Here is a 27602-nt window from a genome sequence, read left to right on the forward strand (position 1 = left end):
GAGAGCAAAAATCACAGGTAGAGTGGTCATCTTCACAACAGGTGAGAAGACCTCTTGGGAGTTAATCCCTTCCTTCTGTGCATATCCTTTGGCAACTAGTCTTGCCTTGTACTTGGGTTTCCTATCAACCGTCTTTACTTTGTAAACCCATTTGTTTGGAAGAGGCTTCCTTCCTTTGGGCAACGGCACAAGATCCCAAGTATCATTAGCATACAGAGATTTAATCTCTTCCTGCATAGCTAGCTCCCACTTACTGCTGAATTTGCATGACTTGGCCTCTTTATGTGTAAGAGGCTCACCCTCATCTGTAAGCATCACATAATGCAAGGAGGGGTATTGGCTGCTGTAAGCCATTTTCAGCATGCTGTTCAGCACCTTCATTTTCATTACCAACACCTGCATTTTCATAATCAGCAAGTCTATCTTGCTGTCCATGACCTCCTTGTGCTTCTATTCGTTGTCCATCATCATCTGGCTTAAAAATAACCGGCTGATCATCAATCACAGCCTGTGGTATAGCATCATGAGGCTCATCATCTGAAATAATAGGTGGCTGCAAATTTTGAAATTTGACCTTTTTCATATCTTCATTAGAGGCTCAATTACCTTTCAATAATTTTGCCTCATTAAACACAACATTACAGGCTGCGAATAATTTTCTTAGACTGAGGTAACCACACTCTGTAGCCAAATTCACCCTCATCACCATAGCCCATGAAAATGCCTTTGGTGGATTTCGGGTCAAGTTTGTTCCTCAGCTCATCTCTAACATGCACAAAGGCATCACAACCGAAAATCCGTAAATGGTCATATGAGGCCGATTCGCCAGACCAAACCTCCTCAGAGATGCCATTATTTAAGGACCTGTTTGGAGAGCGATTGCAAATGTGAACTGCGGTTTTAAGTGCCTCTCCCTAAAATTCATGAGGAAGATTAGGAGTGGACAACATGCACCGCACTCTTTCACATAAAGTCCTATTATATGTTTCAGCCACCCCATTTGAAGAAGGGTTGTAAGGAATTGTAAGCTCCCTCTTAATTCCATGCAAGTCTCAAAAAGACTTGGATTCAGTAGATGTGAACTCACCCCCATTATCAGTTCTCAAGCATTTCAGCTTTCTACCTGTTTGAGTGGTCACAAATGCATGAAAAGTTTTAAAAACAGCAAACACTTCACTTTTCTTTTTCAATAGATAAACCCAAATCTTCCTGGAACAATCATCAATAAATAGACAGCACCACCCAACGATTTCACGGTCATACTACATACATCAGGATGCACCAAGTCTAAGACATTGGACTTACAAGAGACACCAGAGTAAAAAGAATTTTTGATTTGCTTTCTAAACTGACACTCATTACAAAAGTCAAGTTTAGAGCCTTTTCCATCAACCCTCTTCAAAGAGGTAAGGACATCAAGTCCTTTCTGACTGATATGGCCTAATCTCTTATGCTCTTTCTGACTGATATGGCCTAATCTCTTATGCTACAACTCCAAGTGACAACCAATTTCAGCAACTGCAAGGAACTTGCCATTCAAGGCTTTATAGTGCAAACAATACAAGGTGCCCTTCTTGGTTTCTTTTGCAATCAACATGGAACCCTTTTTCAATTTTCACAAACCACCACCAAACATTGTAGTGTAACCATGCAAGTCAAGCTGACCAATAGATAGTAAACTCTTTTTGATGCAAAGCACATATCTGACATCTTTAAACACAAGCTCTTGCCCATTATCTAAAGACAAGTGTACAGTGCCAATCCTATCAATACTGCAAGCATGGTTATTTCCAAGATACACCTTTCCATAACTGCCTGCATTGAACATAGCAAAATACTCCAAGCAAGGAGTTACATGGAAAGAGGTACCAGAGTCTACAATCCAAGTCTGAGTGACACCATCATCAACTGACAAAAGTGCATCAATCACATCAACCTTGGTAATTTGCATATCCTGCATGTGACACACAAGGACATCATAGACAACTACACATAATACATTAGCCTTTGTATCCGAAAGCTCCTCTATGACTACACTGAAGGCCACATTGGCCTTTTCCTTGCCTTTGGCTGCCTTAGATGCATCTGTCTTATCCTCTTTCTTCTTTTTGTCTCTTGCATTCTTCTTTCTCTCTTGTTCCTTCTTGTAGTACCTGCAATCAGGCTTCTTGTGGCCCTTCCGACCATAGTGATAGCAAGCAATGCCACTCTTTTCCTTTCCTTTGCTCTTGCTTCTATTTCTCTGTCCAGCATTTGGATTTTTCTTTTCAGCCCTGCCTCTTGCATTATAAGCTGAGTTGCTATCTTCTCCACTAGACATATGTCTAATTTCTTCATTCAAGATTGAACCCCTCACACCATCATATGAGAGATTGGGGTTACTACTAAGAGAAACCACCAAGGTCTCCCAAGAATTAGGCAGTGTCATGATAAAAAAGATCGCCCTCAACTTATAATCAAAATCCAAATTTGCATCCTTGAGCTAATTTAAAATGCCAGTAAATGCACTCAAGTGCTCAACTGTAGGCTTGGATTTTCATGAGTGGACAATCTCTAGTGGAACTAGGTGCCGGTTTGGTTGGGGTTCAAGCCCCTAGACAAGGTCCCATAAGTTTTGAGAATCAAGAACATGTCTCATTAGATTTAACAAAGTGATATAGTTAGACCCATTAAAATGAGTCTTATAAGTAAAAACCTATTTGACAGATGAGGACAAAGAATTGTGAGGTGTCTAAAAAGAAGGATAGTAAGGATAGAGGGACGGGGATAGGATGGGTTGGTAGAAATGTGTGCCTATGGTTGAAGAACCGTGTGGTGTGGGGTGTGGTGTTTGAAAGGGGAATGTAAACGGTGTGAATAGTAATAGTGATGCAGTGGAAAGAGTGGGTGGGATGGGTGGGTTTTGAAATTGGAGTGTAAATGAGGTGGATGTGGATGTATCCGTTTGATTTTGTTGTTTTAATAATGAAAATTGAAATGAAGAGGAAGAGAAAACACCAAACATTTTGACTTTGAGAAGCATAATTCAAAGAGGGAAAAGTAGAAGGAAAGTTATTGTACTTTTTTTTATATAATCCCCTATGTGTGCTAATATACAAGAATAGATCTTCAAGAGGATCTTTTTCATGGTCAACATATAGAACTTTGTCTTCATGATCTTTACCAAAATGTTGCAAAGGAAGAGAAGTAAAAGAAGAAGGAACAAAGGTCGAAACTTGTGTACCATGCATCGGAGTAGATGGAAGAGTTTGAAAGAAAGAAACATAGTTTGGATCTCTCTCTCCAACAGGGCATTCATCCCACTAATGGAGGTCTGGACAACCTTCCAACATCATCAGATTTATGCACAATGACAAGAAAGAATCATATATACCGTCACTGGCTAGTTGTTGTCAAATTGCTATTCTTTGTCAATATCTTCAATCTTCTTTGCTTTATGGGCCATAATTAGTTGTAGCTCGTCATCTGTAATAGGATAAGGTAGTGTCTTTGTGAGAGTATGTTATGGAAGAGAAATACAAACATAGAGAGAAGGAGAAGGAGAGAGTGAGAGGAAGCAGAAGATGAGGAAATAATACTGCACTGATTGAAGAAGAATGCTGATACAATGATGATGGACTGATCAGTCCCTGCACTAGCCCGAAGCGTTAGTGAGGACATTAGATCATGCTGATGACGATGCAGCACCAAGCACAGAGAGTTGGAGTGTGCACCTGCAAAGGGAAGATTGAAGACTGAAGAGTGTGTGTCTGCCAAGTGGGGGGGGGGTGCAGCTATAAATAGCAAAAGCATAAAAAAACTAGCCGACCTGGTCTAGAAGAGGCCATAAATGCTGGCCGACCAGCAATAAATGTTGGTCACATAGAAAGAAATGCCAGAAAAAATAGGAAACACCCTAGAAAAATCCCAAATGGCAATGACAGCTGTAGAACATAAGGCACGATACTAGGCCTACATAGAAGAAAGGGCTATAGTAGGGTGCTTGTTTCTCCACGAGATAATTCTTGATCCAAGGGAGAAGACATAACTTGTAGTGGACCTCTGTGAATCCACATCACCTGCCCATTCAAAATCACTTCGACTAGAGAGCGTAATCCCCTCTCCATACATGATCCTGTAGGATTGAGTCCCCTGCAAATAACAAAGAACGCCCAAGGTCGTGCTCCAATGCTCTTGAGTGGGAATCATCTCATGAAAGAAGACAACAAAGACACAACAAAAGAAATATTCGACTGAGTGTGAATAAGCTAGATGTGGAAGCCAACAAGACACCTGTAAATAGGTGGCACCTGTAAGGGGAACTCTAGCTGCCAAAAGCTTGGACTTTGGGTCCGTGGGGCATGAAAGAGGTTGGCAATAGGCCACACTAAACTTTGATAGAAGCTTGGAAATGTACATGTGCTTCGAAACAAAAATACCTTGTGCCATCCGATAAATCTCCAATCCAAGGAAGAAGTGAAGGATCCCTAGATCCGTCATGTCAAACTCCTGTCGCAAAGTCTCGAGTATGATCAATCACTTGAGCATGCTCCCTATAATAATAAGATCATTCATATACAAGATGAGCAAAACACACCTGTCGCAAAGTCTCGAGTACGATCAATCACTTGAGCATGCTCCCTGTAATAATAAGATCATTCATATACAAGATGAGCAAAACACACCTGCCACCCTCAACCTGGAAGTATAGGTTGTGGTCATGAGCTGATCGATGAAAGCTAGTCCGAAGAAAGAATCGATCAATCCTCTGGTACCAAGATTTGGGAGCTTGCTTTAGGCCATAGAGGGCCTTTCGCAATCAGTAGACATGGTCCTCCTTCCCCTGCACAAGAAAACCAAGAGGCTATGAAACATAAATCTCCTCCTCAAGGACTCCATTTAAGAAGGCATACTTCACGTCTATCTAATAATCAGACCAGCGGTGGTGGGTTGCAAGAGTCAAAATAACTCGAATAGTAGACATCTAGGCTATAGGTGCAAAAATCTCAAGATAGTCCAACCTTGCCCTTTGAGAAAAACCCTTGACAACAAGCCTAGCTTTGTGCTTGTCCAAGGAACCATTTGCAAGGTACTTGGTCTAAAGACTCACTTCACACCTATCACCTTCCACCTTGGGGGACGCGGAACCAATTCCCAAGTTTGATTACGCTTGATAGAATCAAGCTCCTCTTGTATGGCCTGACACCAAATATTCTGTGTAGGAGCCTCCTCAATGGTAGTAGGCTCACGATCATGAAGAAGTTGTGACATAAGTGTATAGTTCACACATAGTGAACCATTTTGCTAGGCCTGTAAGCAAGCTAATCTACGTGGACCGATAGGAGAAGCAGAAAAATGAGAAACACCTAAATCCTGCACGAGTTGTCGGTACCAACAGGGAATTCGAATAGGCTCATCTTGTTGCGAGGGAGACTCTTCGGTACCTGTTATGCACCTATCTAGGATAGGGACCCCCCCTCACCAAGGGAAGGTAGATCCTTCTCATTTGAAGAAGACTCCCCCTTTGACGGTTGAGCACCTTGGGAAGACTCTAGGTTGGAAGTATGCAACGAAGTAGAAGAGGGTCAATCGATGATAAAGAATCACCTACAATAGAACCATCAATCGGATCCTTGGAGGCCGTAGTCTCATCGAAGATCATATCCCTACTCACCTTAATCTTTTGTGTCGTCGGGTCATAAGAATCGATAGCCCTTTGTGGTAGTGCTGTAGCCCATGAAGATGAGCTTCCTTGACTTCGAGTCAAGCTTCATTTGTCTCTTCTTCTTGTCCACATGGACAAAATCATCACAACTAAAGATGCGAAAATGAGACATGGTAGGCTTTCGACCAAAGAAAGTCTCATAAGGAGTCATGTCTTGTAATGCATAAGTTGGGGAGTGGTTGCGGATGTGAACCGTAGTAGCCACCGCCTCACCCCAAAGGGTATGAGGAAGATCTCGATGCTCCAACATCGATTGGGCCATCTCTAGCATGGTCCGATTTGCATGCTCCACACCATTCTCTGAAGGTGTGTTCGGATGGATATACTCCACCTGAATGCAGTGATCCTTGCAGAACTAAGAAAAGAGGTTACAAGTAAAGACGCCACAATGATCTGCTCATACGCCACGAATGTTGGAAGTAGTTTGTGTGAAACCAGCCTTCCTTCTTAGAAAGGGTGGTAATTCCTTGATTAAGCACTAAATTATAGCAATCAGCAAATGGACATAACTTAAAATGCACAATTAATCTTGATAATCTTGGACATTGGACACTTGGTTGGCCTCAAAATTGACACCCCTTTTGGTACTTCTTTAACTTGATTGCCAATGGAATGAGTATAAGTTGAGATTCACGATTTCCTTAGTTGTTCCAAAAGCCCTGTTTTCTATAGCAACAATCAACAATCTGCCTCCAACAGGCCAAATGTTACCCCAAATTACAACAAATGGGCTGACATCTAAATTCCTTGACAATGACACAAATGTCAAGTGTTGAATTCAGTGTATAATGCCTTCACCAATTGGCACGGGTATCAAGGTGGCTATCAAACCCTAATTTTTGTAGAAATTTAGAGTTTACAATAAAGATCTCTTTGCTGTCTATCCAATTTGACTGAAATTTGATCCAAAAGGCTGAGATTGACTGAGCACACGCTGGAGAAGGTGAGAGAATGCTAGAAGAGAGAGAAATTCAGGAATTCTTCTCGAGAAAGGCCTTCAGATTGGCTGCAACCTATCAATTACTGCCTAGGAGCTATTGCCTACTGCCAAGGATGCCAAAATTTGCTATCGCGAGCCAGTAATTTTTGTCGCCAGCTCCAGGAAGTCTCAAAATTGCTATTGCCTGCTGCTGATTGGTCTTCTCTTGCCCCTGGCTACCTCAGAAGGTCCTGCAATGGCTATAGATTAGACTAGCAACATCTCCTCTGCTTCTCTTGCATGCAAATTGAATGCATTGAATGCCTCTCTCTAGTCTCCAAAGATGTTTTTCAATCTTGCATGGGCATTTTTGCTAAGTGGCAGCCTTCTAAACCTATTTTTTAGTATTATCCAACTATTTAAATAATTTTCAAAATTAAATAATTTTAAAAATTAAATTTAGCCCTTTGACCTTGCCCAAAATTAAATGTGCCCAATCTTGTTCAAAGAACAGTACCGGTAGAAGCATCCTCCACTGTCATCACATCTTGTGTAAAGACCACACGAGTGTTAGCAGATATGTTAGTTCATGACTGAGTCTGTTCATGTTAGTGGGCTAGGACACCAGGATATTATCTTGATTATTTAGGCTTTTCTCTTGGCATTTTATGATGGTCATTTTAGCATTTATTGCCGGTTGACCAGATTAAATGCTGGCTGACCTGAGATGATTTATGGCATTATTTTTGCCTATTTATTTAGGCTTCTCCTCCACATTCGTTATTATGATCATTCATTACCTGATTGGTTCTGGTGGAGGGAGAGGAGCAGGTGCTAGCGCCTTCATAGCCGATGACTCGCATTGGTTTTGTATTGTCTCATATCTTGTTGTATGGATTCCATTTTCCGAGTATCTCTTTGCTTCTGAATTCCTTGTGCAGTGTTCTTTTCTTTTGCATTATTTCTCTCTTTTCTTTCTTTCTTGTGTACAAGAGTCTATTACAACAATTTTCCACACACTTCCATCACTACATCCACTTTTGACATGGTATCAGATTGCAGGATCATTGTTCCTGCTGCTGTTTTACACAGTTTCAGGTCTGAGTTTAGACTTTTCGTTTGTTGATTGGACCTATTCTGATAGCTGTGGCTCATTTACAGCCTAGGCGACCATCTTTTGATCATTTTCGGCCTGTCTCCTCAACATTTTGTAGACTGCATTTTCGTTTTCAGTTTTTTGGGCCTGTTTCAAGGCTGGGGACTTGTTACTGACCCTTCCAAATTTGCGTTTTGGTGTCTGCTGCCTGCGTTTTACTGATCAGCACCGCGTTTTGACTGTTTGCTCTTGTGCAGGGCTGGGTGATAGTATTTTCAGGCCGGTTCTAGTTATTTTTGGTCTATCTTCTCACTTTGTGGTACACTGCTTAGCTTTAGAGAGGGTCATGTGCATCCGGTTGTCGTGTTTTCATCATTACACTTTGGTTACTATTGGTATTTCTCTATGTGCTTTCTTTACTGCTTGAAACTCGTGCAAACCTTGTAAGTCTATATTTTTGGCATACTTTTCTCTGTGATGATCCCTTACCTTTCTTCATCTTCTTTGTATCTCCCTCATGATCACTCCCCTCTTGATGGTCAGCATGCCAATATTCTTTACTCATCTACAAGTGTTGTTCAGCTTTAGGTTTTTGTGAGGATGCCATCTCTCAGTGCTTCAGATGTTTCCGTTTCAGAGAGGGGTGCCATACGGCAAAAGAAGAAGTCTCAGTGCTATTATTTTGGCAAGAAGGGACACCTCTAGAAGAACTATAAGACATTAGGAGCTTTACAACAGGAGTAGGTCCGGATGTTGACGACAGGTAATGACTCTCTTGGCAAGTCTTCCTCTTCTCTAGGTCTCGATTTAGGTTCCATCTATGTGGCCTCGGTGATGGCTGTAGGGGCCTCCCTTCTAGGCTGCTAGTACAAGTGATGGGGTCATCCCTCATAACTAGTCACATATGCTCAAAGGCATTTTTGGCAAGATGGTCTTGTATGCTTCCGCGAGACATTGTTGGTAGATATTGAGAGCTGCTATGATTCTTCTCTATTTTCAGGTGTTGGTACGATTGACATTGACATCAGGTTCTCTCTGAGACACCTTGGTGGTGGCTTGCGCATCTACTACTTGGGTATCCATGGTTCTATGTGGGTGGTCCTTTTGTATGTACTATGATGGGACCTTATCATTGTATATTGTATTGTACCAAATCACTCATGCTTTGAGAGAGGGTGTTAAGAGATATGTCAATTCATGACTAAGTCTGCATATCAGTGGGCTAGGGCACCATGATATTATCCTTATTATTTAGGCATTTTTCCTGGCATTTTATAATGGTCACTTTAGTATTTATTGTTGGCCGATCTGACATGATTTATGACATTATTTTTGCCTATTTATTCAGGCTTCTCCTCCACATTCATTATTATGATAATTCATTACGCGACTGATTCTGATGGAGGGAGAGGAGTAGGTGCTAGTGCCTTCACAACCAATGACTCACATTGGTTTTGTATTGTCTCATATCTTGGTATATGGATTCCATTTCTCGAGTATCTCTTTGCTTCTGAGTTCCTTGTGCAATTTTTTTTCTTTTGTAGGGTTTCTCTCTCTTTTCTTTCTCTTATGTGTAGTAGTCTATTAGAGCAGTTTTCCACATGCTTCCATCATTGCATCCACTTTTGGCAATGGGCACCAAGCATGTAAGATGACGAACAGGGAATAGGTTAAAACCTAATCCGGTACATAGAGAACTTTGGCCGAAGAAGACTGCGTGTCTGGTAATAGAGGAATAGTCCCCATTCCTCGAATGGGAACGGTAGAGTTGTCACCAATGGTGAATGTGCCCCCTTTGGCACTTGGGTCCTGAAGCCAATTCCGTCTATAGGTCATGTGAGAAGAGGCCCCATTGTCAACGAGCCAAGGCTTCGCTTGAGTGGAAGAAGTGACACTTGGGCTTCTTCTCCTTATTCTTTTTCTTCTTATCCTCCCGCTTCTTGTCGTTGGCCTGTGGCTTCTTTGTCTTCCTTTCACCTGTACCTCCAGTAAATGCCTTGGTGGAGCGAGAACTATGGGTCCCAACCTCTGTTTAGGATGGGGAATTAAATCTGAAACAAGAGCCCAAAGATTGAAGGTGTTGAGATGCGCTCCACCTTATACAACCACAATGAATAGTTTGAATCATTGAGTTTGTCTTCTTTGGGTAATGGAGGTAAGATAGGCACCTGTAGCAAAGGTATCAAGGATGGCATCTTCACTGAGGATGGATCCTTTTGTGAAAGATGAATAGAAGGGGGATGGGTGTGAACGGGGGACTCCTCATGCTGACTTTAATCCCGATAATCGCGTTTTCACTCAGAAGAGTATTTGGAAAGAAGCTCCTCCTTTGAGTCATCAAAGCTTGTGAACTAGTAAGACATCTTCAAATCTGTAATCACCAAAAAGTTGCGTTTGATAGAAAAAACAAGTATCGCCTATCACTAGGAGGTTGGGACCTACCCAAAAATTGTCACCCACAACAAAAAGCTGTTGCCAAGGTGGAGAAAGCTGTTGCTTGCAAAAATATGTTGATGCCTGCAGCAAGGAGTGAACACTAGTAAAAACGCAAAAGTGTGATGCAGAAAAGCTGCTGCCTTGGTCCCTAGAGACTATTGTCTCGTTGCTTGGGTGTGAAAACGGGTAGTGAACCACCTATTTGGGCTATAAATGCTGTAAATGCAGGCTGAAGATCTGCATTTTGGAAATGTGGGCTGCTCCATGATGAAAACCTGCTCTTTTGCAAGAAATCTCCAGATTGTGTCCTCACTTAGGCAATGATACCATGTGAGAGTGCACAATGGGAGAGAAACACGAACATAGAGAGAAGCAAAAAGAGAGAGAGAGGAAGTAGAAGATGAGGGAAGAATATTGCACTGACCGAAGAAGAATGCTGATATAATGATGATGGGCTGATCAGCCCATGCACACAGCCCAAAGTGTCAGTGAGGGCACCAGATCAAGTTGATGACGATGGCAACACCAAGCACAAAGAGTTGGAGTGTGCACCTACAAAGGGAAGACTAAAGTCTGAAGAGTGTGTGTTTGCCAAGTGGGGGTGCAGCTATAAATAGCAGGAGCACTAGAAAACTAGTGGACTTGATCTAGGAGAGGCCATAAATGCTGGTCACAGCGAAAGAAATGCCAAAAAAAATAGGAAACACCCAAGAAAAATCCTAGATTATAATGACAATGTCTGGCAGGTATAAGCAAACTATGGAATGTAGTAACTGGCCTGGGAATGCACATAGGAAGCTGACAAATAAAGAAAATGCACCTAAATTGCCAAAGCTCCTATGTCTCTGTCAGATTTAGATAGGAGCTCAGAACCACGTAATGACAAATTGACATGACTAACATAGGCAGGCTAATAGTCTCTCCAAGGTAGTCAGAAGTATATCCATCCGTGTCGAAACCTTGTAGGGTAGGCTATGGAACCTACTCTTGCTTTGGTGTTGGCATAGGCTGCTTTGGAGATTGAGTTGGTGTGGAAGTGTTTGATGCTATCTTCCCTTTGTTATCTAGGGTTTTTGATACCTAGCTTTGATACCATGTAAGGAAATGCTTGGCTACAAAATACAAACACAATCGTACGAAAAACATGCAGACTAATAAAGAAACACAATTAGGGTTAGGGTAACATAGAGACAATGAATGTAGAAGATGAATAAATTTGAACAATAAATAAATACAATGCTCAATGTATCAAACACACTATGCTAGGTGAAGTACTGACCCATGAACTCTTTTGTCTCTAGGACTGGGGTAGAGAGTGACAGCAGAAGAGAGTGTCGTATGTTGATAGATGTGGAAATATAGTAGACAGCCTCCAAGAATGTTTGGTAGCAGCAAATGCAGCTTCGTGGTGGTTGGATTAGTGATAGGTGGGTAGGAAGAGACTGGAACAGCAAAACACAGCAAACGCTGATTGTGTGGGAGTTGGTGATGATGCAGATCAGCCAAACATAGCAAATCTGATGATGTGGCAGACTAAGGGGCAGCTGGAACAGCAAAACACAGCTCGTAGACTGCAAAATGTAGATTTGACTGACACTTGGCAGAGTGGCAACAGCTGTGCAGGTTCAAACTTAGGTTTTAGAAGGCAGATCAGTAGTAAATGCAGCCCTGGTGGTGGCAGCAGACTGTAAACAGTCACCAACAACAGCAAGGGGCTGGACAGCAGGCACCTAATGATAGGAAGCAGTAGGTAGTAGCTTGACTGAGATACCCTCCATGAAGAGGGTGTGGACAGTAGAGAGAAGGCACTTGCAAGTTGCAAAAATGAGATTGAGACTGAGTGGTGGGCAGCCTTTATATTTATAGATGGACGAGTCCTCTCAAATAAGGGTTTGGCTTATGGGACATAGACACTCTCTAGGAACACATTTCTTTTTAATTAAAGTTTTGTAATTTAATTAATTGAGCTTGTTTTGGGGCTGTTTAATGTGGCTAATCAGCATGCAAAACATTTTTAGCTCAATATGCAATAGGGTTGAATTGCATGCAACTTGCAAAGACTCAAATCGACTCCCATGATACGCAATCAAGGGGCAAACTGAATATTATTGTTTCTATTTGCGAAGGACAACAAGATATTCCAGTTTTGATTAGGATTGTGTTTCAACTTGCTGAATTCAAGGGGATTTCAATTGATGGAACTTGGGGGGATTCGGAGTTCTTAGCCTAGTTTCTTAGGCAAGATTTTAGTTAAAGGAACTCGGAGGGATTTGGTGTTCTTGGCCTAGTCTTCCCAATTTTAGAGCTTCGGTGTTACATCCTTGGATGTTTGGAGGGGCGTTAGCAGCATTGATCACAATCTAGTGCAAATGCACTAGAGGCACTCAAGGGTTAGGGCAGTTGAGGCCTTGTTGTGCACATTATTGTGTGATTATCACTCTTTGACCCTTGGCATGTAGACCGACACATCCATGCATTGGAATGGTGTGGGTTGGTGGTATTTGATGCTAGATCTTAGGATATGGTCATGACTTGGTATGTTACTCCTGGGGTTGAGGATGCACTTGACCATTTCACTTGATGACTGGGAGGTGAGTTTGATGTCTATTCCTTTTATGTTCTTTGCCATGGGTATATCTTTGTCATGTCATGCCTACAAGTTGGATCCTAGGAAGCTGTCTAATTCGGCCTATCCTTGTTATGATCAATATTTGGAATAAATGTGAAAGAAATGCTGCAAAGGGGCCAAGATTTTGGGGCCAATCAATGTTGATTTGTCACTTTTCGTGAGGGTAATCTAGCCCAAAGTGGTAATGCATTGAATTTTCAGTTTATTATTTATTTAATGTGTTAATTGCAAGTTGCAATTAATTGTAGATTAGAGTTCCACCACCCTTCTCAATCAAGGAAGGCTAGTTTTATCTCCCTTTTGTATAGGTGCATTTTTTTGCTTTCTAACCACGTTCATCCATTGGATGGTTTTCTCAACTTTTACTTGTGTTTGTTTTGCCATTTCAGCCCACTAGTTGATTTCTTTCTGTACTCCCACATGAATCTCTCTTGCTTCATCATGCACCTTTGAGATAATCTCCTCCTCCTCTCGTACATATCACTCCATATGTTTTTTTGCACTCTTTTAACCCCTCTTGAAGTTCTGCCATTACATGATTTTTTGACGTGTCTTTTTTTTATTGCTTTTGGCTATTCTTTGCATTCCATGAGTTCTTCTCTCAAATCTACAATGACCACATTTCTTTCATGTTTGCCCTTCTCTATGTTATCTTTCCACGACCCAGATTGAGTATAGAACTACCCCTCCATTTCTTCCTTGCATTTTCTAAGCATTTGTGCCATATCAACTTGTATGGCCCCTTGTATAGTACATGGCATTTCATGCATGCATGTCTTCATTTGCTTTTAAACAAACTCTAACTTGCTATTCGAATATTTGCAAATCGTGCGTGTTGCATTTGTGCAACTCTGTGTTCAAATCAGCCATAGTTGCTTGAAATGGCATTTTGGCCTTTGAAATTGAAACACTTAAAACATTTTGGAAACTTCAAGACTTGTTTTAGGATGGCCACATTGTTTTTTCTTTTTGTTGAGGTCTTAAAAAAAAATTAGTTTTGATGTTTAGTGGGAGAGGCTCCAAACTTTACCCATCCATATTTCTATTTTTGGCTGATAGACAATGTGTTTTAGTCAGTCAACTTTCATTTCTAGCCTTCAAAATTCTACTTTTATTGCATTCATTTGCATGCTTGCTTCTCTTTGTTAAATCCATCTATAGTGAGAGGACACATGGATTCACATAAAGATTTGTATAATTGCCACAAGGATGCAAAATTTTTGGATGCTTTGCTTATGCTAGAGACATTAGATTAATTTAATAATCGAATGTGCAATGTTGTTATGCACATGTGATGGGCAAGTAGATATTTCATGGTAACATGCCAACGAACCGAAGGAAGCAGTGGATGTCAAATGCAAACGTTGTAACAAGTTATGCTAGTTGGGTTCTAAGTGATAGTTGGTGTCAATTTGGCCCTAGGACAATTAATTGGCCAGTGTCAGTGGTGACACTAGAGACTAGGCATTAATTAGTTAATTAATGCTTGTCCAAGGATCAATTTGTTGGAAGTGGTGCAATGATGGAAGCATAGACAAGTGCTGAAATAAACTGTTGAACTGTGAACACAAGACAGAAGAGTAAGAAAACAGAAGAACACTGCAAAAGAGGAGAACTCAGAGATGTGCTTGAGAAATGGAATCCATATACCAAACACGAGAATGATGCGTACAATAGTGAGTCACAAGCTACGTGGGCATCGGCACTAGCTCCTCTCTCCAAAAGAAAGACCATATGAAGAATACGATGAGTGAATTGGAGGAGGAGGAGCCATTGAATAAATAGGCCCAAAATATGCCAAATATGGTAGTTGGTCGGCTAGCATTTAACACTGGTCAATTGGCATAAAATGCCACAAATGTCACACAAAAATCACTAAAATAATGCCTTAATACTGACTAAAATGCCCAACTCATCTGGCATGCATAGACTCACACATGAAGCGACAATCCTACTAACATTCTCTCTTAGATCATGGGTGATCTTATATAATATAATGATACAATGATTAAGGCTAATCATAGTCCATGCAACAAAGAACCACTAGAGTAGAACCATGGATACCCAAGCAGTGGGTGATCAAGCCACCACCAAGGTGCTTTGGAGAGAACCTGATGTCGATGTCGATCGTACCGGCTCTTGAAAATAGAGAAGAGTCATAATAGATCTCTATGTCCATCAACAATGTCTCGTAGTAGCATACAAGACTATCTTGTCAAAAATGCCTTTGAACATATGTAACCATGGATTCTTTGCCTTTGGCCATGATTGCTAAAATTTCCCCTCATGCGAGCTCAGACTAGGAGCCAATCCCTCTCTCTATCAAAGAACAGCCCATCGTGAACCTGGATGTCAATCCTAGCTTCAGGATTTGAACCTGCCAGACTTCGGTTGATGTGCTAGGGACGTCCCTTGTTGCAACTTGTGCACCTATATACCTATATAGATGAGGCTCAGTTGCCCCATCTCACCACCCTCTCACACTCGCTCTTTGGCATTGGAAAGTTGTGAGGGATAATCGCATCATCTTGACTAGAAAGCAACAAAGGAAGGGGTAGTCAAGCCCTTTCCTCGATTTGAATAAGTGGATTCCTGCTGTGCCTTGGATTTCCCCTTGGCCAAAGGAGCGGAGTTCGAGTCTAAGGAAGAGGATGACTCGTCGGACGAGTTCGCAACCTGCTTCTTCTTCTGCTTCTTGTTCCGTGAGGTTGCTAACTCCTTGCAGTCCTTCTGCAAGTGCCCGTTCTTACCAGAGTGTTAAGACTAGGCCTTCCACTTATTCCTATCACCCCTCTTTGAAGATGTAAAGGCCTCATTGGAACCTCCATAATGAGACGGAAGTCTCCCCTGTAAATGCAAAGATGCCTCGTGATCAAGCAATATCGAAGACCTATGTGTAAAGCTCACAGGTGTTGAGGATGTCCGTGCCATGCCCGCAAAGCATTGGCCACTCGATCAAACTTCAGGGGGAGCTTGTAGAGTACCGTTCTCACTAGATGTGCCTTTAGAAGGGCAGACTGCATGTGTCGAAGTTGGTCGTGTACTTGTGTAGCTTGGAGCAAAAAGGACTGAATGGTATCCTTTGGCTTAAACTTCATCTACTGAAGCTTGCTAGAGAGTCATTTCCTGGACAGATGGTGGACAGCAGATCAACGTAGGGTGCCACGTCAGCCTGCAGTCGGATTTTGTAGTCGGCCAGTTATTTGGGGATTATTTTATTACAGTCAGCTGCATTTATTGCAGCCGACCTGGTCATTTTTATGCCTTTTCTTTTTGGCTATTTATAGCCGGGTTGTGGCACACTCCAGCAATCATTCATTCATTTCAGATTCTGATCTTGAGATTTGTTGGCTGAGATAGATTGTGCTCGGACTGACGGAGATCGAGGTCATCAAGTCGGAGACACACCCAGATATTTCCTCTGCCCCTGTGTATTTCTGCACTCTTATACAGCATACTACACTGCAGATTTTCTGCATTTACACTATCTCATTTTCTCTCTCTCTCCCTCTTTGTGTTTACTCTCTCTCAGTCTTTGTCCTACGCTTCCGCATCGCTGCACTTTGACATGGTATCAGAGTAGTGAAGATGGATTGACCGAGGGCTGAACCTATCTGAAGAGGAGATTTCAGCGCGACACAAGGCTGCGTTTCCAGGATTCGAGGGCGAGCAGGAGGGCTGTGCATCGGATCAAGGCTGAAGCGAGTGTGGGGGTGTAGGAAAGGAGTCTAATCGGTGAATTTGCTGCAGGTTATTGCTGTTCGAAGGGGAGGAAGGCTGCATTTGAGGCCTTCCATTGCAGATTTTACCTTTTCATCGCCTCTGGTGTGTGAAGAAGGTTTGGGCAGTGGAGGAACCAGCCCTAGAATGCTGCATTTTCACAGTTAGAGGGGGTTGCTTTTGCGTTTGTGCAGGTATTTCAGGTTAACATGTCTACAGAGACTGATTTGGAGTTCCAAGCGATCATGGACAGGAAGATGCCTGTCCTACCGGCTCTTCCATTAGATCAAAAGCTTGATGGTGACAATAACCGCATCTGGCGGGTGATGATGTTGGCTATTTTGGAGTCTTATGATTTGGCGGAAGTGGTGATGGAGGAGATTAAGAGGCCCTCGGTGAGGGATGAGTCCAAACTCTCTTTCAATGCTCGCGTGGAGTTGACCAAGGCCTAGTCTCATTGGGACAAACTGAATGCTAGGATTCGATCTTTTCTGTTTTTGTCTTGCACTAGAGCCGTGATAGCGCACATCGAGCACTTGACGGTGGCTCGAGAGATATGGCTGGAGCTCGATCAGATATACAACCGGATGACCTTGATAAAGAGGGTTTCTTTGGAGGTGCAGATGTGGACCTTGTTCGTGAATAAGTCTTCTTCGCTTCGGGAACACATCAACCTTCGGCAGCTTCAGATGCAGGTTCAAAATGCGGGGAAGCCTATTTTCTTCGAAGACATGGCGATCACTTTACTGTCCCAGTTGCCGCCACGATTCGGTACCTTTTATTCTGCTCTTATTGCATTAAGGTGGGAGCCGACTCTTGGGTGGTAAGAGTTGGTTTCTATAGTCTTGGACCAGGAGGAACAATTGAAGGGACAGAATGCTTCCAAATCGGAGGCATTGGTTGGTCAAGCCTCTCAGAAGAAGGGGAAGGACCAAAAGAAGAAGAAGGAAGACAATAAGTCCAAGAAGGACAAGGAGAAGGAATCGACTTGCCATATTTGTGGAAAGACCGGTCACTCGAAGAAGGATTGCCTCGACAAAGACAAGGAGGATACCAAGAAGAAGGACACGAAGGATTCTGGAGCGGTGGCTGCACCCTCATCAGTTGCTTTTCTACACTTAGCAGTCATTGAGGACTCCACCAAAGACTTTTGATTCTGCGATGACAGCTCCCCAAGCTCCAGAGTGAATTGTGGACAATGATGCCTCACGGCACATGACTACTCCTTCCGTTGGTGTTACCCATTTGCGATCTTCGCGTGGGTAGATTCTCAATGGAGACAGCTCTTCTGTATCTATTGTTGCGCGGGGTGAGATGCAACTTATTCCAGATGGACGTGGTGGTACCTACACTTCTGAGGTGTTGCATGTGCCAGGTTTGGGGTATCATTTACTTTCGGTCCATAAGATTTGTGCTCTTGGCCTCTTGGTGGAGTTTGACAGTAATACTGTTCGAGTCCTTGATCGTGGATCGAGGAAGGTTCTCTCTGCAGGGTATGAGGAGAATGGCGTCTACAAATTGAAGTATTCTTTAGCTCTTACTTCTCTTCTTCTTACTTCTTAGACACAGTCCGAGCTATGGCATGCTCGGCTTGGCTACTGAACTACGAGTATCTTCGGAAGGCGTCGCGAGGGTTGTTTGTCCGAGGATTGCTAGACATAGTGGTGAGCCATCAGCCATATGTCTCCTGCATTCGTGGGAAACTACATCAGGATGCGATTCCCAACAAAGCTTCTAGGCGGTCTATTTCACCCATGGAGCTTGTATCTACGGATCTTTGTGGCCCGATGAGGACTGAGTCCCTAAAAGGGAGCTTGTACTTCATGTTGATCGTAGATGACTACAGCAGGATGACTTAGGCCTATTTCTTGACTTTGAAGTCGGAGGCTTTCTCTCAGTTCAAGGATTGGCTTCTCTTTGAGGAGAACCGTTCTGGCCAGCGACGACTGAAGACCTTGCGTTCAAACAAGGGAGGTGAATTTATGTCTAATGAGTTTGCTTGTTTTTGTGCAGATAGGGGCATTCACCAGGAGTTTGCTAACACCAACACTCCCCAAGAGAATGGCATTTTGGAGCGCAAGAACTGAAGTGTGATCGAGATGGCATGCACCATGATGGAGCACAGATAGACACCTCAGTTTCTGTGGGCCGAGGCAGTGGCTACCATAGTTTACATCCTCAATCGATCTCCCACTTTGGCCGTTGACAGGATGACACCTTTTGAGGCTTACTTCGGGACTAAGCTTGATGTCTCTTATTTCAGGATCTTTGGGTGTGACGCTTATGTGCACATTTCGAAGGCGCAGCATGATAAGTTCGAGGCGGCTTCCTGACGACAGGTTTTTGTTGGCTATAGCTCCGAGTCCCAAGGTTATCGTTTGTTTGATCCTGTCAAGTGGGATGTCTACACGAGCCGAGATGTGCGGTTCGTGGAAGTTCCGGCCACAGAGGGGGTGAGGAGCACCCTATCCTTGGAGATTCAAGGGAGAGTTGGGCTCTCGAGACAATTCCTTTGGAGCCAGAGCCTCTTGATGGAGATTCTTCTTCTGATTCAGAGTCTTCTCTTCCACCGGCAATCCCCGAGGAGCTTCTGCCAGTGGATTTTCCTGAGTCTTCAGCAGATGGAGAGCAACGGGGAGAGGTTGGTCCTCCTCCTCCTCGGGCCCGTGGCACACTGCGAGATTCAAGGATCGAGGGGGTCCCTGAGGAGTGGGAGCTGCAGGATAGACCGTGGAGGTCACGGAGGAACCATGCATATTCTTCGGAGCTTGTTTGCTCCAACTATTGTTTGCTGACCCGTGTTATGCAAGATCGAGAGCCCACTTCAGTGAAGGAGGCTTTACAGTCTGATCATTGGCGGAAAGAAAATGGAAGTCGAGTTGGAGGCTATTGAGAGGAATGGCACTTGGTCTCTTGTGCCTCGTTCCTCTCACAAGAAGGTGATTGGTGCCAAGTGGGTCTTTAAGACCAAGTATCTTAGCGATGGTTCTTTGGACAAGCACAAGGCTCGCCTTATTGCTAAAGATTTTACTCAGCGCCCAGGCATTGATTTCCATGATACTTTTGCCCCCATTGCTCGTATGGTGACTATTCAAGCTGTTTTTGCCTTGGTTGGTCATAGGAGATGGCCTGCCTATCAGCTAGATGTGAAGTCGGCCTTTCTGAATGGTGACTTGCAGGAAGAGATCTATGTTGAGCAGCCTCCTGGCTGTGGATCCTTGGATGGGAAAGTTTACAGGTTGAAGAAGGCCTTGTATGGCCTCAAGCAGGCTCCGCGTGCATGGAATGAGAAGATTGACTCGTTTCTTCAGTTGAAGTTGGGATATCGGCGCTCCAAGGTCGATCCGCAGCTTTATGTGCACACTTCCGAGGTTGGTCATGTGTTGTTTGTGTTATATATTGATGATTTGATTCTGACAGGGGATCATGCACAGAAGGTCCAAGAGACCAAGACAGCTTTACATCAGGATTCGAGATGACGGATTTGGGGCTTCTTCATTTCTTCTTGGGTCACGAGATTTATCAGTCTCAGAGGGGGATTTTCATCTCTCAGCAGAGGTACATTCTGGAGCTCTTGGTGACTTTTGAGATGGAGACTTGTCGGCCCATTACTACTCCTATGGATCCGCATTGGAAGGCCACTTCACACTTAGATTCTCCCATGATGGATGTGCTACGCTACCGTTAGTTGATTGGATCCTTGATTTGGCTTCTCAACACTCGTGTTGATCTTTGTTTTGCTGTGGGTCTTTTGGCAAGGTTCATGACTGAACCCAAACAGGTGCATTGGCAGGCTGCCCTGAGGATTCTTCGGTATTTGAGGGGGACTTCTGACTTAGGGATTTCTTATCCCACAGGTACAGATGCTTCTGATCTGGTTCTTGCAGGTTGGAGTGACTCGGATTGGGCTGGCGATGTGGACCACTGACGGTCTACTACAGGCTACTGTTTTACCTTGGGTACAGGTGTTATCTCTTGGAGTAGCAAGAAGCAGCCCACGGTAGCCCTTTCTTCTACTGAGGTGGAGTATCGGGCTGTGTCTTCCACCACATGTGAGGTTGTGTGGCTTCGGAGATTGTTGGAGGAGCTTGGCTGCTCCCAGACTTGTCCTACTCTTCTGCGGTGCGACAATGAGAGTTGCATTGCCTTGGTACGGAATCCTTATTTCATACCCGAATGAAGCACATTGAGATCCAGTATCACTTCACTCGGGAGAAGCTTTTGGATGGGACCATTGATGTGGAGTATTGCAAGACGGAGGATAATCTTGCAGATTTGTTTATGAAGGCGCTCTTCAGTAGCATTCCAAATCCCTCAGTCTTTTGACCCGTCCAGGATCTGAAAGGGGGTGTTAGACAGTCATTTCCTGGACAGACGGTGGACAACAGATCACATTTCCTGGACAAATGGTGGATAGCAGATCAGCGCAGGGTGCCACGTCAGCAGGCGTCACGTCAGCTTGCAGTTGAACAGTGCAATCGGCCAATTACTTGGGCATTATTTTATTACAGTCAGCTGCATTTATTGCAGCCGACCTGGTCATTTTTATGCCTTTTCTTTTTGGCTATTTATAGCTAGGTTGTGGCACACTCCAGCAGTCATTCATTCGTTTCAGATTCTGATCTTGAGTTCTGTTGGCTGAGACAGACTGTGCTCGGGCTGATGAAGATCGAGGCCATCAAGTCGGAGACACACGCATATATTTCCTCTGCCCCCGTGTATTTCTGCACTCTTATACAGCATACTACACTGCAGATTTTCTGCGTTTACACTGTCTCCTTTTCACTCTCTCTCTCTCTCTCTCTCTCTCTCTGTTCACTCTCTCTCAGTCTTTGTCCTACGCTTCCGCATCGCTGCGCTCTGACAAAGCTGTCCACAAAGGGTCACAACACGCATGGGGGAAGGTACCTCGTACAACATCTGAAGCTTTGATCATATTTTTGAAGCTTCAACCATAAAGGGTCACAGCACGCATGGGGGAAGGTGTCTTGTACAACATCTAAAGCTTGGACCATATTTCTGGGGATGTCTTGCAGGAGGTAACCGCCGATAGAACCTCTTTAAAGATACACTGAAGCAATGTAGAATATACACGTGCATTCTTTGAATCCCATGTAAACACAACTTCCTCATGGTTGTCCTTATCAAAATTGTTAGGAAGAGTAAAAGGATGCTGAGGCCGAGGGATAGCTCCACTGACAATGTACCAAATCCATTTTTACACAAACCAAGCTTTCATCACAACACTCCATGTAAGATAGTTAGGTCCATGTAACTTATCATCTGTAAGAAGTGCACGGAGGAGCGAGGATAAGAAGGGAAGATAGAGAATAGAAGGTATAGAGATAGGGAATACAACCAAACCAACAGCAAAAACTTCACTAAATGAGAGTTCACATGCAATGTAACCAAAAACCTAATCAGAAACGAAGGCCAACTATTGCAAAATGAAGAAAAACCAATAAAAAATTGCCAGAAACAACAAAAACTGCTTGTATAAACAATTGTCCAGCCATAGTTAGTATTGGAAACGCATTTGGTTTCTTGATATTAGGGGTAGAAAATGAAAAACACAGACTGATGGAGCATTTGATGCAGTAAATTGACGATTGTAGGCTGGAATCCAGGCACAGGCTGAAAACGTAGGTAACTAGAAAAACACAAGCGTGATCAGTAGGGGGAAGAAAGACTTGTAATCAACAGAAAATTCATGGCAAGAACCTAGATCCTACAATTTGATACCATGTCAAAAGTTGTGCAGTAATGGAAGCAGAGACAAGTGCTGAAATAAATTGTTGAACACAAGACAGAAGTGAAAGAGAACAGAAGAACATTGCAAAGGAGGAGAACTTAGAGATGTGCTTGGGAAATATATACCAAACATGAGAATGATGCTTACAGTAGTGAATCACTAGTTGCCTGGGGACCAGCACTAGCTCCTCTCTCCAACAGGAAGGCTCTTGAAGAATGATGATGAGTGAATGGGAGGAGGAGGAGCCGTTGAATAAATAGGCCCAAAATATGCCAAATATGGCAGGTGGTTGGCCATCATTTAATGCTGGCTGAATGGCATAAAATGCCACAAATGCCACACAAAAATCACTAAAATAATGCCTTAAATATGGACTAAAATGCCCAACCCATTTGGCATGCACAGATTCACACATGAGCTGACAATCCTGCTAACACAATTAAGGCTTGAGACCACTTGGGTTTGCAATGGCCTAGCCAATTAAATTGTGGATGTGTACATCCAATGCTAGGCAGGTCAAATGGGCTGAAATTAATTTTCAGAATTAAATAATCCTAAAAAGTAATAAAATGGCTGAAAATTGCTGGAAAATGGGATTAGAAAGGTGCCACTTGGCAAAAATGCCCATGCAATGGGGGAAAAGGTTGTTTGGGGGTTGGAGAGACTGACGAAGTTCATTCAGGTTGCGGGAGAGAGAGAAGATAGGCTGCTGATCAGGTTTTGCTGTTATGGAGACTATTTGAGGCTACCAACTGCTGCAAGAGACCCAAGAGAAGCAAGTGACAGGATTTATGATGCCTATAAGAGCTGGCGACAGTAGTTTTGGCACTCTTGGGCGACAAGCAACAGCATTTGGGGCTGATCAGGGCAAGGCAGCAGCCATTCTCAGGGGTTTCTCGTGTGGAAATTCAGGAATTTCTCTCTCTAGAGCATTCTCTCACCTTCTCCAACCTATTCTTTGATAAACTCAGCAAATTGCAGCCATTTGGAGCAGATCTTATCCGAATTTGGTGGAGAACAAAGGGATTTCTGTTGTAAACCCTAATTCATAGCAGAAATTAGGGTTTAGTAGCCACCTTGGGACCCGCATCAGCAATTGTTGGAGGCATAGAAGACTAAAAATCACCAGCTGGAATTCAAGGAACTGCCAGAGATTAGATGCTAGCCCATCCCTTTTGATTTGGGGGAGCATTTGGCTAGTCAATGGTCCAATTTGTACAAGTCTTGGGTAAAGATCAAGGGGCAAATTGCCCAAAAGGCTTGTTAAACATTTGTGACAGTAAGGGGCATTTGGAGCAATGGAGGAGATTAAGAAATCCTAGTTGTATTCCATCTGATTGCAATGTAAGGTAAAGAAATACCATAAGGGGTGGTAGTTTTGGGGCAAATAGGGTGTCCAATGTCCAAGATTGTTATGGTAAATTGTGCATTTCAGTTTTTGTGAATTAGCTAATTGTTGTAATTAAGTGCTTGATCAGAATTTCACCACCCTTTCCAAGAAGGAAGGCTAGTTTCAATAACTATAAAGGTGGTATAACTATAAAGGTAGTACTAGCTCTTAATTCTTATTACCATCTAGTAGCTACTAAATAGCGAGTGTAATGCGAATGTTTGGCGATGGAAGCACCTGACTATGTAAAGGCTGAAGTAGTAGCTTGTACTACAACTACACATACATACACACATATGTGTATGTTTTATTTTATATGTTTATTTATGTTTATATTTACATTTTTTGGGTTTCCATTTCACCATGTAGATCCAAGGCCGAAACTCCATTTCGCAACTTTGAAATGTGCTTTTGTTTCCAAGTTCCTTCAAGTCTCGGGAGATGTCCTTGCTAATTGGCAATGATCATATTGCCAAATGCATTAGAGGCAAGAAAAAGCATGAATTGCATTAAATGTCTTGGGCTGCCTTTAAATTGTTCAAACTTAAATTATTTTGTCCTTGTTCCACTTTTATGATTTGCTTGGGTACATGTGGTCAAATCTTGAGCATTTTACTTAAGCTTGCACACACAAATGATTGATGCCTTTGGAGTGAGGGTTAGATTTGGCAAAGCAAAGTCACAATTTGAACACTTTCTAAATGTGCATACAAAAGCTGAAAAAAAAGATGCAATAGCTTTAGCTATAGAAGTCTCAAAGTGGGATGTTAATACTGTTATAGTTTGCACTTTGAAAGTGCTTTCGTTTGCTATGTTTTCATGGATTTCATATATTTTATGAGGTCCCTAGACTTGAGAAGTCTTGGTTTATCCTAAAAAGTGAAGGGGTAACTGATTGGAAATTTTCGACTTCTACATCCTAATATGGGTTGCTAACTTTTTCTTATAGTGTCATTTCTCAACCCAAAATGGATAATACTACAGAGGACAAGTGTCTTCAACACTGTTGCTCACTTGTCCAGTTCTACATAGTAAATATTACAAGGTATGCAGCCTCTATGTATGTATGTGATCAGGTCTAGTGCTCTCTTTATTCGATGTTCATGACTTTGGCTGTGTTCACACTGAACATAGCCATGCTTGTATGTTGATATAATCAAATACATTGGCTGCACTAAAAAACAAAGTTTTTCAATGTTTTCGACTTTGGCTGTGTTCACATTGAACATAGCCATCTTTGTACATTTAATTTATAAAAACATTGGTTGCACCAATAAAAGTAAGAGGGGGCGAGGGGGGGGGGGGTGAATTTATTTCCAGAAATAAGAAGTGTGTGAGAGCTCCCTTTATTGTTAAAGGAAGCTTCAATTCTAAATAGGAAAGGTGGAGCGACTAAAGACAAGTGATCAGCCACATGAAGTTGCCCTAAGCTACAGTTCTTGGTCAAACATGCAGCGGTCATCTTTGTACTTGCTGACAGTATTGTATTACTGACCTTGTCATAGAGCTGTTAGGGAAGGATCTAGCTTTGCACAAAATGAGAGGGCAGCATCTTAGGCTAATCTCAATGAAAGCATGTCTTTGTACTAAGGTTTTTCATCTTGTTACTTGCTAAAAATGATTTTTGGTTGACATTATTATTGTAGTATGTAGTAGTTCTCTACATTTTGGACAGCGTTTGCTTTTAAGACTCAAAGACTCAGTACATGAGCAATGTGGTGTTAAAATTGTTGGAAACATTATCTTTGAGGTGGCCTACAGTTTAGCAAGAACCTTGAACTTATGCTCGATCGATGTGGGTGTATGTGTTTTCTGGTGGGGGACTTTCTTCAAAAGGTGATGGTTTTTGATGCTTCAAAAACTTTTAACAGGTTTGTTGATGAAGACGAAATTGTTATCAGTTTGAAAAAGTTCAATAAAGACTTGGCTTGGCCTGACATTTTTGAAGAGTGGGATGCTTTGAAAGGAGGAGTATCAAACATGCTTAAGGGACTTTCTGTTTATATTGTTGGAGAATCAACAGAAATAAACTGGGCAGTAGCCAGAGTTCTTGCAGAGGGTTTGGAGTACATTCTTCAACACTGCTTTAATCTGCATTCTATGATTATATCAATTCTGTTTGCTGCTTTGGCTATTTATGAAAGTGAATATATATCTAATACACTCTCTTTGAGCTTCTTTTCTTTCTTGCAATCTGATTTTCCTTTAGTAAAATTTGACTTGCTTTTTATGATTGTGACTTTCTGCTTGATTCATTTCTTGGTTTTGTGAACTGCAATGATGGCTCTAATGTTACTGCCTAGCCTTTTCAACCATGGATTAGTAATGGGAGATTAGTGTTTTTGGAAGGAGCATGAGTGCATTATTCTTTGACCGTGTGACCACCTGAAATTTAAAAAACTAGGGAGTTGAAGGAAATCTGTCTAGCAAATAGCACTGGCAATGTTGATACATTGGGTCTACATTTTGAGATGCAAAGTTTCTCTTTCCATTTTGTAATGCCACATCAAATCTGTTTTCTTCAAAACTTGCTGATCGGCTGCAAAGAGAAAGTTCATGGGACATGATACTCTCAATGTTGTTGACAGTAATTTTTAGTAATGAAGTGTGAAGGGGACAAGGCTTTTATAATCCATCAAGTCTATTTGTTGCCAATTACCATGTCTGCTGGATAGATCTTTGATGATTTTCAACAAAGCCAATCTCTAGCAGGTACACGACAGGTCTTCTGAGCATTGGGGGGTTTACTATAAGTAATTTTGACTTACTGTCTGATCTCATGTTCAGTAGATACTTGGAGGCAGCTTAGGTTGATGGATAGTGCTGGAATTTTGATACTCTCTGACAGATAATTTTTGCAGCAGAGCAGAGCACACCAGAATTAAAGAACATTGAGTACAATAGTTATTAAAAGGAAATACTTGTGAAGCTGGTCCATTATATAGCTCTGTGGAGCTTGTCAGCTCTTAAGAATAAGCTGGTCCTCTATATAACTCTGTGGAGCTTGTCAGCTCTTAAGAATAAGCTGGTCCTCTATATAGCTCTGTGGAGCTTGTCAGCTGTTATTCATGATACAGAGCACTTCATAAAGAATGGTGGAGGCAATGCAGGGAACTGACCCTTGACCAGCTGCGACAATGGGGTTACTATGAACAGAAATAGGTATGAGTGCAATATCTGCTAAATATCACAAAGATTCATCACAGATCTCACAGATTTGGGCCAGTTTTAGGTATGGAGCTTTTTGCGCATCTTCCAAGTGCTTAGGGGATGCTGTACAGCTGGGATAGCACCAGTAGCTGGATGAGATTTGGACCTTAAAGTTAGTAGCTTGACAGGAAATCCTAGAATGAAACACAGTTAATGAAATACCTAATGTTGTAGACTCCAGATAATTTTAGGAAGAAGTCGTATATTGTGGAGCCTTCAAAAGAGTGCTATGAATCGGGAAAAGATTGTCATTCAATCAAATGACCTTGCTCACGTTTTTGGTCTTAAAGATCTCAATTTATCTGCAAATGAAGTACACATTTTGTGACTAGGTGGCACAGCACAACAAATGTTTTTGAATTTTGCAACACAGCTGGTCTAGTTGAACTTTAGTGGGGACATCAACACTCAGGACTGCATATGAAATACATATGAAGAGTGAGGGTCCTTTAAATGAAATTCGAGTCATATCTTGGGGAGAAAATACTATTTGAGCTATAGTTAAGGGTGCATTGTGCTCATTTTAAAGGTGCATGCAAATGTATAGTCATTAATTGACTAGAAGGTCCATTGTTAGTCGAGACAATAACAAATGACTGTCTTTGTATACAAATCCCTTAACGAGGGCTGAGGTTTTAAAGACTTGAGTCTGATACATATTTGTTATACCATGCAGATATGTGCCTTTGCAGACAGGCCAGCTACTTGAACAGGCAACAAAGAAGTCTGTAGAGAGAAGTATTTTC

General features: G+C 42.4%; 1 protein-coding gene across 5 annotated transcripts in view; it reads left to right on the plus strand.

Moving 5' to 3' along the window:
* The window catches only part of SKL2 (shikimate kinase like 2), an 83599-nt gene that overhangs the window by 12181 nt on the left and 43816 nt on the right, over nt 1-27602 (plus strand). For 3 of the 5 annotated variants that reach the window (XM_087697661.1, XM_087697660.1, XM_087697659.1), the window contains exons 3-5: nt 24596-24691; nt 25518-25712; nt 27533-27594. In XM_087697661.1, the coding sequence (XP_087553787.1) occupies nt 24596-24691; nt 25518-25712; nt 27533-27594 (353 nt within the window). The remainder of the gene's footprint in view (nt 1-24595; nt 24692-25517; nt 25713-27532; nt 27595-27602) is intronic. The other 2 variants (XM_087697663.1, XM_087697662.1) reach the window with 2 other exon arrangements.

Source organism: Lygodium microphyllum, chromosome 17, assembly GCF_053477565.2.
Source record: "Lygodium microphyllum isolate KBCC chromosome 17, Lygodium_microphyllum_v1.1.10, whole genome shotgun sequence".
Taxonomy (NCBI): domain Eukaryota; kingdom Viridiplantae; phylum Streptophyta; class Polypodiopsida; order Schizaeales; family Lygodiaceae; genus Lygodium; species Lygodium microphyllum.